Below are 14,366 nucleotides of genomic sequence, written 5' to 3' on the forward strand. Positions count from 1 at the left end.
TTCCAAATCAGTATAATGAATTGATTTGTAAATGTTTCAGGCAGGACTGCTTTCTTTGGATTTTATCTACTGAATTGCACTGCAGTTAAAGCATCTTTTTTTTTTTCAATGAATAGTCTGTGTTCTAGGCCTTTCATCGAGTTTAAACTGGGCTTAAAAGGCAGAAATGTATGGTTTTTTTTTTGATTTTCCAAGTCATTTTATTAATCCAAGCGTACAAAAATTTCCGCACCACATCTCTGCCACCCCCACTTCCTTCCAAAAAGCAGTGGAGCGAGAGGGAGAGAGGGACTGAACAGACACGCCCCCCTGCAAGAGCCATCTTACCAAATGCAGAGATGGGGGAGACCACAAAAATAGCAACAGATAAGAGAGGGGCACACAGAACCACAAAGACAACACAAAGCTCAGCAGTGGGGGGGCTGCCATCTCTGCTGTTCTGCAGCAGGCAACACTGGAGGAGAGAGGCCCAGAGGCCACTCCCTTCTTTCTCACAGCCTCAAAGGCTGCATGCTACACCTGGGCAGGCGAAAGAGTTCTGCAGTATACCTTTGTCTTCTCTTCACACGCTGGGGTCCCGGGAGAAGCGGGGGGCAGGGGACCACCAGCTCCTCTCAGGGCCACACCCCAAGCCTGCCTTCCCCACCCCACTGAGGAATGTGTGCACGAGCTGTAAGGAAGAGACAGCAGCTGTGAGGGGCTCCGATCAGACCCCTGGCCCATCTCTGGCAGGCAGTGCTTAAAAAATAAAATAGAAACAAAGCCCAGTGCAGGACCCTGGCTGAGAGGAATGAGAACAGCTAGATCACCAGGCCGGAGAAGATACAAAGCATAGCAGGGAAAGAGAGAAACAAAAAACATCCAGGTTCTGGATTGCATTTTAGTACCATGGCAATGAAGGTCCTGCCGCCTCCCCACCCACAGGCTGTGACAGGGATCCTTTCATCAGGAGAAAAAATGAGGTGTAAAGGCTCTGCGCCTTTTCAAGCTTTCCTTCAATCAAGCCAGGGAAGCAGGGAAGTAAGGGCGCCAAAAGTTGAAGACCAGCGCTGCGACTAATGTGCAACAGATGGGGGGGGGGTGTACAGCCAGAGTCCAGGCTTCCAGGACAGTCCAGACATCAAATATTCTGCTCTGTCAGACCACATATCCCAATTTTTAGCAAAAATATTGTCATTAGGGAAAAAGCACAAGAGAGTCTGAGAAAGGACCAGTGACTTTGGTATGAGAGAGATATGTCCTGACAGCATCTCTTACCTACTGTCTTGAAGCCCCAAATCACCAAGCCACGTGGCCATAGCCACATACTCTCCTGCTTCTTCAAGCTATTTGGTTCTCTGAGGGGGGAGGAGTTGGGTAGGTCTTGGAGGAGGCAAGGGGAAGGTAAGAAAAGGGGAAAATCTCCATTTATTCCCTAAAGCTGTTTCCCAGCACCCATGAAAGGGCTACTGCAGAGATGGGAAGAGACCCCCAACTCCTCTGGCCAGAAACCTTTAATACTGGACTCCAAAAACTAAGGCTGGGGCTGGGGGGCTAGATAGGAGTGTTAGGCACAGGTGTTGGGGGCATCCATCATCTGTAGAGGGGCACCCCTGCCCTTCAGGTCTTCCTCCAGCCTCTTTTCTGTTGCAGCCATACCCCTAGGCCTCCAGAGACAGCCACCAAAAATGGCTCTGCTTGGCAGGGCTTTGGTTTCCTGGACCTCTGTAGATCTCAACACGGAAGTTTCCAGAAAAGTGAGCAATCCAGGCTCTTCTGCCTGCCCGTCTCAGTTCCTTTTCTGCCCCCAGGAGCCATTGTGTTTCTGCCCCATGGGGATGGGAAGCCAGTGGAAACAAGGACCAAGAGCCAGACAGAAAACAACCACTCTGGAAGAGCAGGGAGGAACGTATGCACTTCCTGGGTACCTCGGCAGCATCACCCATCGTTAGCAGCCACCAGCTGCCCCATGCGTTTGCGGATGTAGACAGACTGGATCTCCTTGGTCTTGAGGCAGAGATCGCAGGCCCAGACAGCAGAGGCCTCAGTGGTCAGCAACCCATAGGCGCTCTCAGTCATGCCCGTGCACTCGCGGTGGAACCACTTCTGGCAGGAAGCCTCACACAGAATGGCATCTTGGTCGTCGTTCACCTCACTCCGACAGGCACCACATGGATACACCAGGCCTGGGGGAGGCTGGGGCCCTGAGCTCGCACTTGTCTTGCCAGGGGGTGGCAGGCTATTGGCATCCGGGGTGCGCCAACCCCGCCCACTGCTGTTTGGGGGAAAACTGGGCTGATTTCCATTAACGGCGGCAGCTGGGGAGCCTGAGTGGGGCTCCTGGCGAAAAGCAGTGGGAGCAGGTGCATTTAAGGGCTTCCCCCCCATCCTCACCACCAGGGCCAGGAAAGCCAGGGCCAGGACCAGGGAAGGGACCTGTGTTGGGGGCGCAAGCTGGGAAGTACCTGACCAGGTCTCTGGAGAGGAGAAGGGCCAAAAGGTGCCCCAAGCTAGGCAAAGCGTTGGGGGGGAGAAGGGGGGCCCAGCTCCCCTCTGGAGGCTGTCCCATGGTGAGTGAGATTGTGCAACCACATCCCCCCACGGGGCCTGGCATCATCTGCCCACCAGGCGGGCTGAAGTTTGACCCAGAGGCTGGTTGAAGGGCTGGCTGGGAGAGTTCATGTTGCCTGGGGGAGGGTAGCCGGGGCCCTGGGGGGGCATGTTGAAAGCAGGGCCCATGGGGTTGGGAGGGAAAGGGAGCGCTGTTGAGGAAGAAGCTGGGGGCCTCCTCTACCCCCAGTGTCACAGCCTGGGGGTACCTGGCCTGCCATGCACCCCTGTACACGGAAGCCCCCAAAGGGGACAGGACTGCCCAGGAATGGAGGGGCTGCGCCCCCCACCTTAGGGGCTCCGAAGTCATCCTCAGAAGGGTCGGATGCAACCAGGTGATCCACCATGGGAGTCGGGGGTGACGCAAACTCCGTCATGCTGGGTGGTGCAGGGGCCGGTGCGGGGCCGCCACCTCCCTCCAGCTTGTCCGGTGGGGGCGGCGCCGAGGCGGCCATGGAGTGGGGGACCGGAGCCAGCGGCGGCGGGGACGGACGCGCCCTGGGGTTGCACCCTGGCCCGGAAGGGGAGACAGGGGCGGCGCAGGCCCCTGCGCGGCAGCAAGCCGAGGTGTGGCGAGGCGGGGGCGGCGAGCCCCAGCGCCAACTGCGCGCTCGCTCTGCCTCGCCGCCCGACCAACCTCGCGGCCCACAGAAATGTATGTTAAGGCAGAATTATGCTCATCCCTTCTTAGACTTATAAATATTGAAACTTTTTTGTTTTTCTCTTTTGGTGAGAAATAGAAGAGGCAATAAAGCTGAATGCCCTGTACTTTAGTTCCCATTCCTTAGGATATTTTATTTCTGGAAAAAAAATTGAACTTACTGCCCTCAAATGCATTAATTGCCTGAATACACTGTAAAATCCTTTATTTTTATAGCTGTGGTTATATTTAAATTCTGGTATATAGGAAAGAGTAAAAAGGAACAAGGTAGTGGTTTAAATTTTGAGAAGTCTGGAAATATTTTGAGTAAATATGTAAGTGGAAAGAGCTGTAGAGAAAGATCAATTCAGCTAACATTTACTGAACACATATTACAATGCCTTCTATGTGCCAGGCACTGGGTTAGTCACTTTATGGGTATCTTTTAGTTTCTCAACAATCCTGCAAGGTGTTTATCCCTCATTTACATATAAGGAAACTGCAAAATTAAGTGATTGAGCCTAGCATTAAAACACAGTTTTCCATAATGATGTTTTGGACTCCAAAAGCATCATGTTGCTTCAGCGCCTACTATTTTTCAGGTACTGGGCATGTAAAAATGAATCAAGGGAATTCCCTGGTGGTCCAGCGGTTGGCACTCCGTGCTTTCCCTGCCGAGGGCCTGGGTTCAGTTCCTGGTTGGGGAACTAGGATCCCACAGGCTGCAAGGTGTGGCCAAAAAAAAAAGAAAAAAAATGAATCAAGTCAGTTCCTGCCTTCAAGGAATTCATATGGTGGTCAGTTGGGAGAGAGAGCCATTCAAACAAATATTTTATACTACCATATGATAAATCCCAGTGTATAATGATGTTCTACAGTAAGAGAGGGAATTATTTCTTATTTATTTATTTTATTGAAGTATAGTACAGCAAAGTGATTCAGTTACATATGTATATTCTTTTTCATATTCTTTTCTATTATAGGTTATTATAAGATATTGAATATAGTTCCCTGTGCTATACAGTAGGACCTTGTTGTTTATCTATTTTGTATATAGTTTTTATCTGTGAATTCCAAACTCCTAATTTATCCCTCCCCTCCTTTTCCCCTTTGGTAACCATAAGTTTGTTTTCTATGTCTGTGCATCTATTTCTGTTTTGTAAATAAGTTCATTAGTATCATATTTTAGATTCCACATATAAGCGATACCGTATGATATTTGTCATTCTCTCTCTGACTTAACTTCACTTGGTGTGCTAATCTCTAGGTCCATCCATGTTGCTGTAAGTGGCATTGTTTCATTCTTTTTTTGTGGCTGATATATTCCATTGTATATATGTACCACATCTTCTTTATTCATTCATCTGTTGATGCACATTTAGGTTGCTTTCATGTCTTGGCTGTTGTAAATATTGCTGCTATGAACATTAGGGTGTGTGTATCTTTTCGAATTAGAATTTTAAGAGAGGGAATTATTTCTGATAAAGGGAGCTAAATGTGTAATCACTGAAATGTGAAAAGGTATAAGGCTGAAGAAGAGTAGTGTTCTGTGGCTGATTTTGAAGGGCCTGAAATTTTATGTTAAGTAGTTTAGGACATCTGGGTTACTCTGCTTTCAAACAACACTTATTATTGGTTTCCTAAATGGTTGTTGATGCCAGTGGACTTAATTGTTTTATATCTTTGAATATACAATTAAATTATCAGACTTTTGTAGGACAGGATACATTTGAACACAAGTATTTGCAATACCCATTAACAAAGTATATTGTTTTTTAATTTTTAATTTAAAAAAAATTTTTAAATAATAAATACATTTATTTATTTTTGGCTGCGTTAGGTCTTCATTGCTGTGTACGGGCTTTCTCTTGTTGCGGCGAGCGGGGGCTACTCTTCATTGCAGTGTGCGGGCTTCTCGTTGCAGTGGCTTCTTGTTGCGGAGCACGGGCTCTAGGTGTGCGGGCTTCAGTAGTTGTGGCACTCAGGCTCAGTAGTTGTGGCACACGGGCTTAGTTGCTCCGCGGCATGTGGGATCTTCCCGGAGCAGGGCTCGAATCCCTGTCCCCTGCACTGGCAGGCGGATTCTTAACCACTGCACCACCAGGGAAGTCCAACAAAGCATATTGTGTTTTAAAAAAGATAGACATACCTGTAAAGTAGATTCCAGTTGTCAATGACTGTCATTGTGAAAGAGTGCATACAAGAGGAGGTATTGGTAGTGTTCACTTGGCGATTTCATATTTTGTAGTATTTATGAAATATGGATAGTGTATTTTAGACAACATACATGGTTTCTTTGTCAGAGAGATGATGTGGGTTTTTAGATTCTTTGAAAGTATATTTGTAGATAAAGGATATTTTTACAACTGGCAATAACTTTAATGTTCTGAACTATATATTTGCTGTCAGCACATCTGATACAGTGATTGAATTACATAGGAAACCTACAGATTGATATCTTGCAGGCATTGGTGATCTTTGTAAGTGCTATTATTTACTGTGAGAGATAAGTGCATTTTTCAGATGGACCACCCAATATTTTATTTTTAAACTTCATTTGTAATTTGGGAATTGATAGAAGCTTTAAATATTTGGAGCATCATCCTATATGATATCTGACTTTAGCTTGGTGAAATTGTATTTTCTGTCCCCTCAACTGTTATTCAGTTATGGGATTTCTTGCACTTTGGGTTAGTACTCGTCTGTGCCCTTAATAACAGTAGTTGTATTTTGAAACCAAAATTATTGATTTATAGATACATGTATAGGTTCTGATGTATTTTTCTGACAAAAATATGAAGGTATTATAAGTTAGGAATTTAAAGCCTATAGTACTCAAGTTATACTTCAAGTTGAAAGTATCTTAAAATGTGTAGCTGTCGCCCTGGAAAGAAAAAAAAATATGGTAATGCAACAGTTCTTCTCATAAACACTTTAAAGAGTAGTTCCTCTGCCATATGTACAGTTTGAACAGTTGTTTCTTTTTTTTTTTTTTTATCACAAAGCAGGTATCCTTATCATTGGCAGCAGCATGAATTCCGAAATAAAGCTTGCCATTAAAGCTTTACACATTTTTCCTAAATGTTTTCTACACATGAAACTATAACAGAAAGAAGGAGATTTTAAGTCAGGAAAGGGACAAGCGGTCTTTGTTTTTATTATGGTTATCAAATTAAATAGAATGGTAACATTTGATCCTTAGGTTTTTTTTTTAAAGATCTCTAGGTTAAAGGAATTTAATGTTTCCAAGACAACACGAGCCAAATGAGTTATAAAGTGTAAAGTGTATATGCGTGCGTGTGTGTGTGTGTTGTGTGTGTTTATGTGTGTGTTATGTGTGTTTATCTTGCTATTGCAACTTCTTAATGAAGGACAGCCACATTTATGCTGTTATTTTTAGGACATTGTACTAAGTTAGAAGTCATATCCATGCTTTATATAAACAGGCCCAAACAGATTCTAAGTTGATTTCATCATGTCAGTATCAGAAAATAAGAACTGTGATACCTAATGATGGCATTACTATTGAATTGCTTTGTGCCTAGGAGGCAGAATCTTAAATTCTTATTAGCTTGTTAATATGTCAGACATAATTGGAAAGTATGGAGTGTTTCTAATTATTATCCTAGTAACCTCAACTCTGTATACTTCTGTTTTCTCAACAGTGTGAGGAAGTGTGAGCTTCAATTAATATTTGGGATTACGAAATTACAGATTTAAAGGTGGAAAGTGTGTAAATGTCATTATTCTAATAAAAATTCAAATTTACAAGATAAAGAAACCATTGAATAGCCTTGAATAAATTGCTCCCAATAAAGCAAATCCTAAAATGACCATAAGAGGGTGCAAAGGTATTGTAGAAATGAACAAACCCAGTTCCTAAAATGAGAAGCCACTGAGAGAAGTGTATCTTTGTGACCACAAAATATGTTACGTTTCAGAAGACATCCAAAGCTTCGAGAGCATTTCAATGAACATGACATGAGTTTATATTCATTTGAATATAATCTTTTCTTGATTTCCTCTGAATGAACAAGTTGTCACTATGTTAGTTCTTGAAAAGCTTAAATAGGATCAAATCAGTAAAGCAGTGTTAAAAGTGGGATGTAATTACAGTTGCTGCTGTTTAAACTGAATCTAGGGTTTTTTAAATCATAAATTACCATTTTAGACAAATCTAGATCCTAAGTTTTATACTTATCTGTAAAGATGGACTTCTGATTGGAGAGAGGTATCTGTAAAGATGGATTTCTGATTGGAGAGAGGAAATTAATTCGTAGAATAAGAGGCTTTGGAAAAATTTGAGAAAGAAAGACAAAAATGCCATTAAATGTCTTCTAAATACAAAACACAAAGTTTCTGTTTGTTAATTTGGGTCTTAGAATTATTTTGTTTTAGATGATGTAATTTCATGAAACATCTGTAGGCAGACTCTAATGAATCATTTGGTCTTTTGCACACTTTTTTCTTTTAATATTATGTATTTATTTATTTATTTACTTATTTATTTATTTTTATGTTTGCGTCGGGTTTTAGTTGTGGCATGCGGGATCTTTGTTTAGCCATGCGGGATCTTTTTGTTGTGGCATTGGGGCTTCTCTCTAGTTGTGGTGTGTGAGTTTTCTCTTCTCTGGTTGTGGTACGCAGGCCCCAGAGCATGTGGGCCCTCTAGTTGAGGCACGTGAGCTCAGTAGTTGTGGCGCCTGGGTTTAGTTGCCCTGCAGCATGTGGGATCTTAGTTCCCCGACCAGGGATCAAACCTGCATCCCCTGCATTCAAAGGTGGATTCTTTACCACTGGACCACCAGGGAAGTCCCTGGTCCTTTGCACATTTTAAGAAATAAACTCAACGAAACAAAACAACTTACCTAAAAGTAACTTTAAATATTAATAGATTAATTGAGACAGGAACAAGGAGGGTGCTTCTTAGAGAGAGTTGTTTTCATAAAGTTTCCTTGCATGGTCTTAGTTGGACATTTAGATGAGATCAAAATTTTTTCAAAATAATCTTTTATTTTGTGACAGCCTTAGAAGAAATTGAGAACTGTATTCCCTATTAGTTGTAAGTGAGAGGAAATAAAAATAAATGATTTGGACATTTAGTTTTAAGGCTCTATCTGAAAGAACTGCTTTAGAAGTAATCTCTTTGGTGATTTCATGTTAGCTTTTCAAAATAAAATCAACTTTTTTTAACATCTTTATTGGAGTATAATTGCTTTACAATGGTGTGTTAGTTTCTGCTTTATAACAAAGTGAATCAGTTATACATATACATATGTTCCCATATCTCTCCCTCTTGCGTCTCGCTCCCTCCCTCCCTCCCTATCCCACCCCTCTAGGTGGTCACAAACCACCGAGCTGATCTCCCTGTGCTATGCGGCTACTTCCCATGAGCTATCTATTTTACGTTTGGTAGTGTATATATGTCCATGCCACTCTCTCATTTTGTCACAGCTTACCCTTGCCCCTCCCGATATCCTCAAGTTCATTCTCTAGTAGGTCTGTGTCTTTATTCCCATCTTACCCCTAGGTTCTTCATGACATTTTTTTTCTTAGATTCTATATATATGTGTTAGTATACGGTATTTGTCTTTCTCTGAGTTACTTCACTCTGTATGACAGACTCTAAGTCCATCCACCTCACTACAAAAAACTCAATTTCGTTTCTTTTTATGGCTGAGTAATATTCCATTGTATATATGTGCCACACCTTCTTTATCCATTCATCCGATGATAGACACTTAGGTTGCTTCCATATCCTGGCTATTGTAAATAGAGCTGCAATGAACATTTTGGTACATGACTCTTTTTGAATTATGGTTTTCTCAGGGTATATGCTCAGTAGTGGGATTGCTGGGTCATATGGTAGTTCTATTTGTAGTTTTTTAAGGAACCTCCATACTGTTCTCCATAGTGGCTGTACCAATTCACATTCCCACCAGCAGTGCAAGAGTGTTCCCTTTTCTCCACACCCTCTCCAGCATTTATTGTTTCTAGATTTTCTGATGATGGCAGTTCGGACCAGTGTGAGATGATATCTCATTGTAGTTTTGATTTGCATTTCTCTAATGATTAATGATGTTGAGCATTCTTTCATGTGTTTGTTGGCAATCTGTATATCTTCTTTGGAGAAATGTCTATTTAGGTCTTCTGCCCATTTTTGGATTGGGTTGTTTGTTTTTTTGTTATTGAGCTGCATGAGCTGCTTGTATATTTTGGAGATTAATCCTTTGTCAGTTGCTTCATTTGCAAATATTTTCTCCCATTCTGAGGGTTGTCTTTTGGTCTTCTTTATGGTTTCCTTTGCTGTGCAAAACCTTTTAAGTTTCATTAGGTCCCATTTGTTTATTTTTGTTTTTATTTCCATTTCTCTAGGAGGTGGGTCAAAAAGAATTTATGTCATAGAGTGTTTTATGTGATTTATGTCATAGAGTGTTTTGCCTATGTTTTCCTCTAAGAGTTTGATAGTTTCTGGCCTTACATTTAGGTCTTTAATCCATTTTGAGCTTATTTTTGTGTATGGTGTTAGGGAGTGTTCTAATCTCATACTTTTACATGTAGCTGTCCAGTTTTCCCAGCACCACTTATTGAAGAGGCTGTCCTTTCTCCACTGTACATTCCTGCCTCCTTTATCAAAGATAAGGTGACCATATGTGCGTGGGTTTATCTCTGGGCTTTCTATCCTGTTCCATTGATCTATATTTCTGTTTTTGTGCCAGCACCATACTGTCTTGATTACTGTAGCTTTGTAGTATAGCCTGAAGTCAGGGAGCCTGATTCCTCCAGCTCCGTTTTTCGTTCTCAAGATTGCTTTGGCTATTCGGGGTCTTTTGTGTTTCCATACAAATTGTGAAATTTTTTGTTCTAATTCTGTGAAAAATGTCAGTGGTAGTTTGATAGGGATTGCATTGAATCTGTAGATTGCTTTGGGTAGTAGAGTCATTTTCATAATGTTGATTCTTCCAATCTAAGAACATGGTATATCTCTCCATCTATTTGTGTCATCTTTAATTTCTTTCATCAGTGGCTTATAATTTTCTGCTACAGGTCTTTTGTCTTCTTAGGTAAGTTTATTCCTAGATATTTTATTCTTTTTGTTGCAATGGTAAATGGGAGTGTTTTCTTGATTTCACTTTTAGATTTTTCATCATTAGTGTGTAGGAATGCCAGAGATTTCTGTGCATTAATTTTGTATCCTGCTACTTTACCACATTCATTGATTAGCTCTAGTAGTTTTCTGGTAGCATCTTTAGGATACTCTATGTATAGTATCATGTTATCTGCAAACAGTGACAGTTTTACTTCTTCTTTTCCGATTTGGATTCCTTTTATTTCCTTTTCTTCTCTGATTGCTATGGCTAAAACTTCCAAAACTATGTTGAATAAGAGTGGTGAGAGTGGGCACCCTTGTCTTGTTCCTGATCTTAGTGGAAATGCTTTCAGTTTTCACCATTAAGGACGATGTTGGCTGTGGGTTTGTCATATATGGCCTTTATTATGTTGAGGAAAGTTCCCGCTATGCCTACTTTCTGCAGGGTTTTTATCATAAATGGGTGTTGAAAGCTTTCTCTTCATCTATTGAGTTGGTCATATGGTTTTTCTCCTTTAATTTGTTAATATGGTGTATCACGTTGATTGATTTGCATATATTGAAGAATTCTTGCATTCCTGGAATAAACCCCACTTGATCATGGTGTATGATCCTTTTAATGTGCTGTTGGATTCTGTTTGCTAGTATTTTGTTTAGGATTTTTGCATCTATATTCATCGGTGATACTGGCCTGTAGTTTTCTTTTTATGACATCTTTGTCTGATTTTGGTGTCAGGGTGATGGTGGCCTCGTAGAATGAGTTTGGGAGTGTTCCTCCCTCTGCTATATTTTGGAAGAGTTTGAGAAGGATAGGTGTTAGCTCTTCTCTAAATGTTTGATAGAATTCGCCTGTGAAGCCATCTGGTCCTGGGCTTTTGTTTGTTGGAAGATTTTTAATCACAGTTTCAATTTCAGTGCTTGTGATTGGTCTGTTCATATTTTCTATTTCTTCCTGATTCAGTCTTGGCAGGTTGTGCATATCTAAGAATGTGTCCATTTCTTCCAGGTTGTCCATTTTATTGGCATAGAGTTGCTTGTAGTAATCTCTCATGATCTTTTGTATTTCTGCAGTGTCAGTTGTTACTTCTCCTTTTTCATTTCTAATTCTATTGATTTGAGTCTTCTCCCTTTTTTTCTTGATGAGTCTGTCTAATGGTTTATCAATTTTGTTTATCTTCTCAAAGAACCAGCTTTTAGTTTTATTGATCTTTGCTATTGTTTCCTTCATTTCTTTTTCATTTTTTTCTGATCTGATTTTTATGATTTCTTTCCTTCTTCTCCCCTTGGGTTTTTTTTGTTCTTCTTTCTCTAATTGCTTTAGGTGCAAGGAGGTTAGGTTGCTGATTCGAGATGTTTCCTGTTTCTTAAGGTAGGATTGTATTGCTATAAACTTCCCTCTTAAATTGTTTTTGCTGCATCCCATAGGTTTTGGGTTTCTCCTTGGATTTATCCTGTATTGGACTCTCTGTGCTTCCTGGACTTGATTAACTATTTCCTTTCCCGTATTAGGGAAGTTTTCAACTATAATCTCTTCAAATATTTTCTTAGTCCCTTTCTTTTTCTCTTCTTCTCCTGGGACCCCTATTATTCAAATGCTGGTGCGTTTAATGTTGTCCCAGAGTTCTCTGAGACTGTCCTAAGTTCTTTTCCATTCTTTTTTCTTTATTCTGCTCTGCAGTAGTTATTTCCACTATTTTATCTTCCAAGTCACTTATCCATTCTTCTGCCTCAGTTATTCTGCTATTGATCCCTTCTAGAGTATTTTTAATTTCATTTATTGTGTTGTTCATCGTTGCTTGTTTCCTCTTTAGTTCTTCTAGGTCCTTGTTAGATATTTCTTGCATTTTCTCTATTCTATTTCCAAGATTTTGGATCATCTTTACTATCATTATTCTGAATTCTTTTTCAGGTTGACTGCCTATTTCCTCTTCATTTGTTAGGTCTGGTGAGTTTTTATCTTGCTCCTTCATCTGCTGTGTGTTCTTCTGTCTTCTCATTTTGCTTTTCTTACTGTGTTTGGGGTCTCCTTTTTGCAGGCTGCAGGTTTGTAGTTCCCGTTGTTTTTGGTGTCTGTCCCCAGTGGCTAAGGTTGGTTCAGTTGGTTGTGTAGGATTCCTGGTGGAGGGGACTAGTGCCCGTGTTCTGGTGGATGAGGCTGGATCTTGTCTTTCTGGTGGGCAGGTCCACGTCTGGTGGTGTGTTTTGGGGTGTCTGTGGACTTATTATGATGTTAGGCAGCCTCTCTGCTAATCATGGGTTTGTGTTCCTGTCTTGCTAGTTGTTTGGCATAGGGTGTTCAGCACTGTAGCTTGCTGGTCGTTGAGTGAAGCTGGGTGTATGTGTTGAGATGGAGATCTCTTGGAGATTTTCGCTGTTTGATATTACGTGGAGCTGGGAGGGCTCTTGTGGACCAGTGTCCTGAAGTTGGCTCTCCCACCTCAGAGGCACAGCCCTGATGCCTGGCTGCAGCACCAAGAGCCTTTTATGCACATGGCTCAGAATAAAAGGGAGAAAAAGTAGAAAGAAAGCAAGAGGATAAAATAAAGTAAGATAAAATAAAATTAGTTAAATAAAAAATAATTATTAAGAAAAAAAATTTTTTTAAAGTAAAAAAAAAAAAGAAAGAAACAAAAAACGGAAGGGCAGACCTTAGGGCAAATGGTGAAAGCAAAGCTATATAGAGAAAATCTCACACAGAAGCATACACATACACACTCACAAGAAGAGGAAAAGGGGAAAAAAAGAATATATCTTGCTCTCAAAGTCCACCTCCTCAATTTGAGATGATTCGTTGTTTATTTCGGTAATCCACTGATGCAGGGTACGTTAAGTTGATTGTGGAGATTTAATCCGCTGCTCCTGAGGCTGCTGGGAGAAATTTCCCTTTCTCTTCTTTGTTAGCACAGCTCCCGGGGTTCAGCTTTGGATTTGGCCCCGCCTCTGTGTGTAGGTCGCCGGAGGGCGTCTGTTCTTCGCTCAGACAGGACGGGGTTAAAGGGTTGCTGATTCGGGGGCTCTGGCTCACTCAGGCCATCGGGGGCGGGGGAAGGAGGGGTATGGATGCGGGGCGAGCCTGCGGCGGCAGAGGCCACTGTGTCGTTGCACCAGCCTGAGGTGTGCCGTGTGTTCTCCCGGGGAAGTTGTCCCTGGATCACGGGACCCTGGCAGTGGCGGGCTGCGCAGGCTCCCGGGCGGGGAGGTGTGGAGAGTGACCTGTGCTCGCACACAGGCTTCTTGGTGGCGGCAGCAGCAGCCTTAGCGTCTCATGCCGGTCTCTGGGGTCAGTGCTTTTAGCTGCGGCTCACGCCCGTCTCTGCAGCTTCTTTAAGCAGCGCTCTTAATCCCCTCTCCTCGCGCACCAGGAAACAAAGAGGGAAGAAAAAGAGTCTTGCCTCTTTCGCAGGTCCAGACTTTTTCCTGGACTCCCTCCCGGCTAGCCGTGGTGCACTAGCCCCTTCAGGCTGTGTTCACGCCGCCAACCCCAGTCCTCTCCCTGCGATCCTACCGAAGCCCCAGCCTCAGCTCCCAGCCCCCACCCGTCCGGCGGGAGAGCAGACAAGCCTCTCGGGCTGATGAGTGCTGGTCGGCACCGATCCTCTGTGTGGGAATCTCTCCATTTTGCCCTCCGCACCCCTGTTGTTGCGCTCTCCATCGTGGCTCCGAAGCTTCCCCCCTCCGCCACCCTCAGTCTCCGCCCGCGAAGGGGCTTCCTAGTGTATGGAAACCTTTCCTCCTCACAGCTCCTTCCCACTGGTGTGGGTCCCATCCCTATCCTTTTGTCTCTGTTTATTCTTTTTTCTTTTGCCCTACCCAGGTACGTGGGGGGTTTCTTGCCTTTTGGGAGGTCTGAGGTCTTCTGCCAGCGTTCAGTGGGTGTTCTGTAGGAGTTGTTCCATGTGTAGATGTATTTCTGGTGTATCTGTGGGGAGGAAGGTGATCTCCGCGTCTTAACTCTTCCGCTATCTTCCCCCTCTCCCTCCGCCATCTTCCCCCTCTCCCCAAAATCAACTTTTGAAATGAAATCTCAGAGGAGATGTTGAGTCAGTG

At 42.8% G+C, this 14,366-nt stretch overlaps 1 protein-coding gene across 1 annotated transcript; it reads right to left on the reverse strand.

The window, feature by feature from the left end:
- Window positions 1–1,917: 1,917 nt before the first annotated feature.
- On the reverse strand, window positions 1,918–3,044 carry PYGO2 (pygopus family PHD finger 2; the record flags this gene model as incomplete). The annotated part of the gene is given in 7 exon segments (XM_082651828.1): window positions 1,918–2,364; window positions 2,366–2,428; window positions 2,430–2,489; window positions 2,493–2,533; window positions 2,536–2,622; window positions 2,625–2,738; window positions 2,741–3,044. Coding segments are annotated over 7 exon segments (1,116 nt in total).
- Between the last annotated feature and the right edge of the window lie 11,322 nt (window positions 3,045–14,366).

Source organism: Grampus griseus (assembly GCF_964374135.1).
Source record: "Grampus griseus genome assembly, chromosome: 3".
Classification (NCBI taxonomy): domain Eukaryota; kingdom Metazoa; phylum Chordata; class Mammalia; order Artiodactyla; family Delphinidae; genus Grampus; species Grampus griseus.